This window comes from Sinocyclocheilus grahami, unplaced genomic scaffold, assembly GCF_001515645.1.
Source record: "Sinocyclocheilus grahami isolate Dianchi unplaced genomic scaffold, SAMN03320097.WGS_v1.1 scaffold13957.1, whole genome shotgun sequence".
NCBI classification, from domain to species: domain Eukaryota; kingdom Metazoa; phylum Chordata; class Actinopteri; order Cypriniformes; family Cyprinidae; genus Sinocyclocheilus; species Sinocyclocheilus grahami.
The window spans coordinates 4660-5498 of record NW_015515133.1 but is presented as its reverse complement, the minus strand read 5'-3'; the positions used below and the strand labels follow the sequence as shown (position 1 = coordinate 5498).

At 49.1% G+C, this 839-nt stretch overlaps 1 protein-coding gene across 1 annotated transcript; it reads right to left on the bottom strand.

Moving 5' to 3' along the window:
• Nucleotides 1-11: 11 nt before the first annotated feature.
• LOC107579070 (neuroligin-3-like) lies at nucleotides 12-828 on the bottom strand. The gene has a single exon (XM_016264947.1). It carries the CDS (start codon nucleotides 650-652, stop codon nucleotides 395-397), a length of 258 nt encoding a protein of 85 aa, XP_016120433.1. The 5' UTR covers nucleotides 653-828; the 3' UTR covers nucleotides 12-394.
• Nucleotides 829-839: the final 11 nt, after the last annotated feature.

Below are 839 nucleotides of genomic sequence, written 5' to 3'. Positions count from 1 at the left end.
ATGTCACCTTAGAGGCCACTGTTTTGAAACATGTTTCCCACAAAAGACTATGATGGGAAATAAAATGCACTTTCCTTTGTTTTTTGTTATTTATTCAAGAAAAAAGTGATTCGCCCGATTCTGCATAAAAAGGCGTTTTTTGTTTGTTTGTTTTTTTAACGATGATTAGAAAAAATACTGCTTGAAACCCTTGTCCCTTTTCACAGGAAAGAGAGCAGTTCTGTTTTGGCAGGTTTGCACAACTTGACATCTGGAAAGAACGTGTCACTGCTTTTTGCAAAAGTCTATTCAAATCATTTTGTTTCCGTCATCGTCCTGATCCCCTTCCTCTCACTTCAACGTTTTCATTAAAACCAAAGGCTTTCCCCACATCCCTCCCTTTGTCACCATAAAGCTATACACGCGTGGTGGAGTGGGAGTGTGGCAGGCCGGTGGAGTTGAAGCCAGCCGTGAAGGTGTTGTAGGGATGTAGGTTGGGCATGCCCACCAACGAGTTGGGGATCATGGTTATGGTGTTCGGCGTCATGAGTGGGATATCGTCAGGCGAGCGCCGCAGAGTCAGTGTGTAGTCGGGAAGAGAAGCGAGCCGTAACGGGTCACCGGGCGGCCCTGAGTCGCACTCGTGGTGCGTCTGGTTCACCTGCAGGGACATGATCTCTTCTTCAGGGGCGTGCCGGTTCACGTCATTGGTGGTGGTGGCTCGTGGTGGGCTGGGTTGCGGGTGCTGTTCTTGCCGGCGCTTATCCTTGCGGTAGTACAGAGCAGCAAATGCCAGAACATTGAGGAACAACAGTGAAGCTCCCACTGCGATGGTTACGCTCAGCTCGGTGGAGTAATCC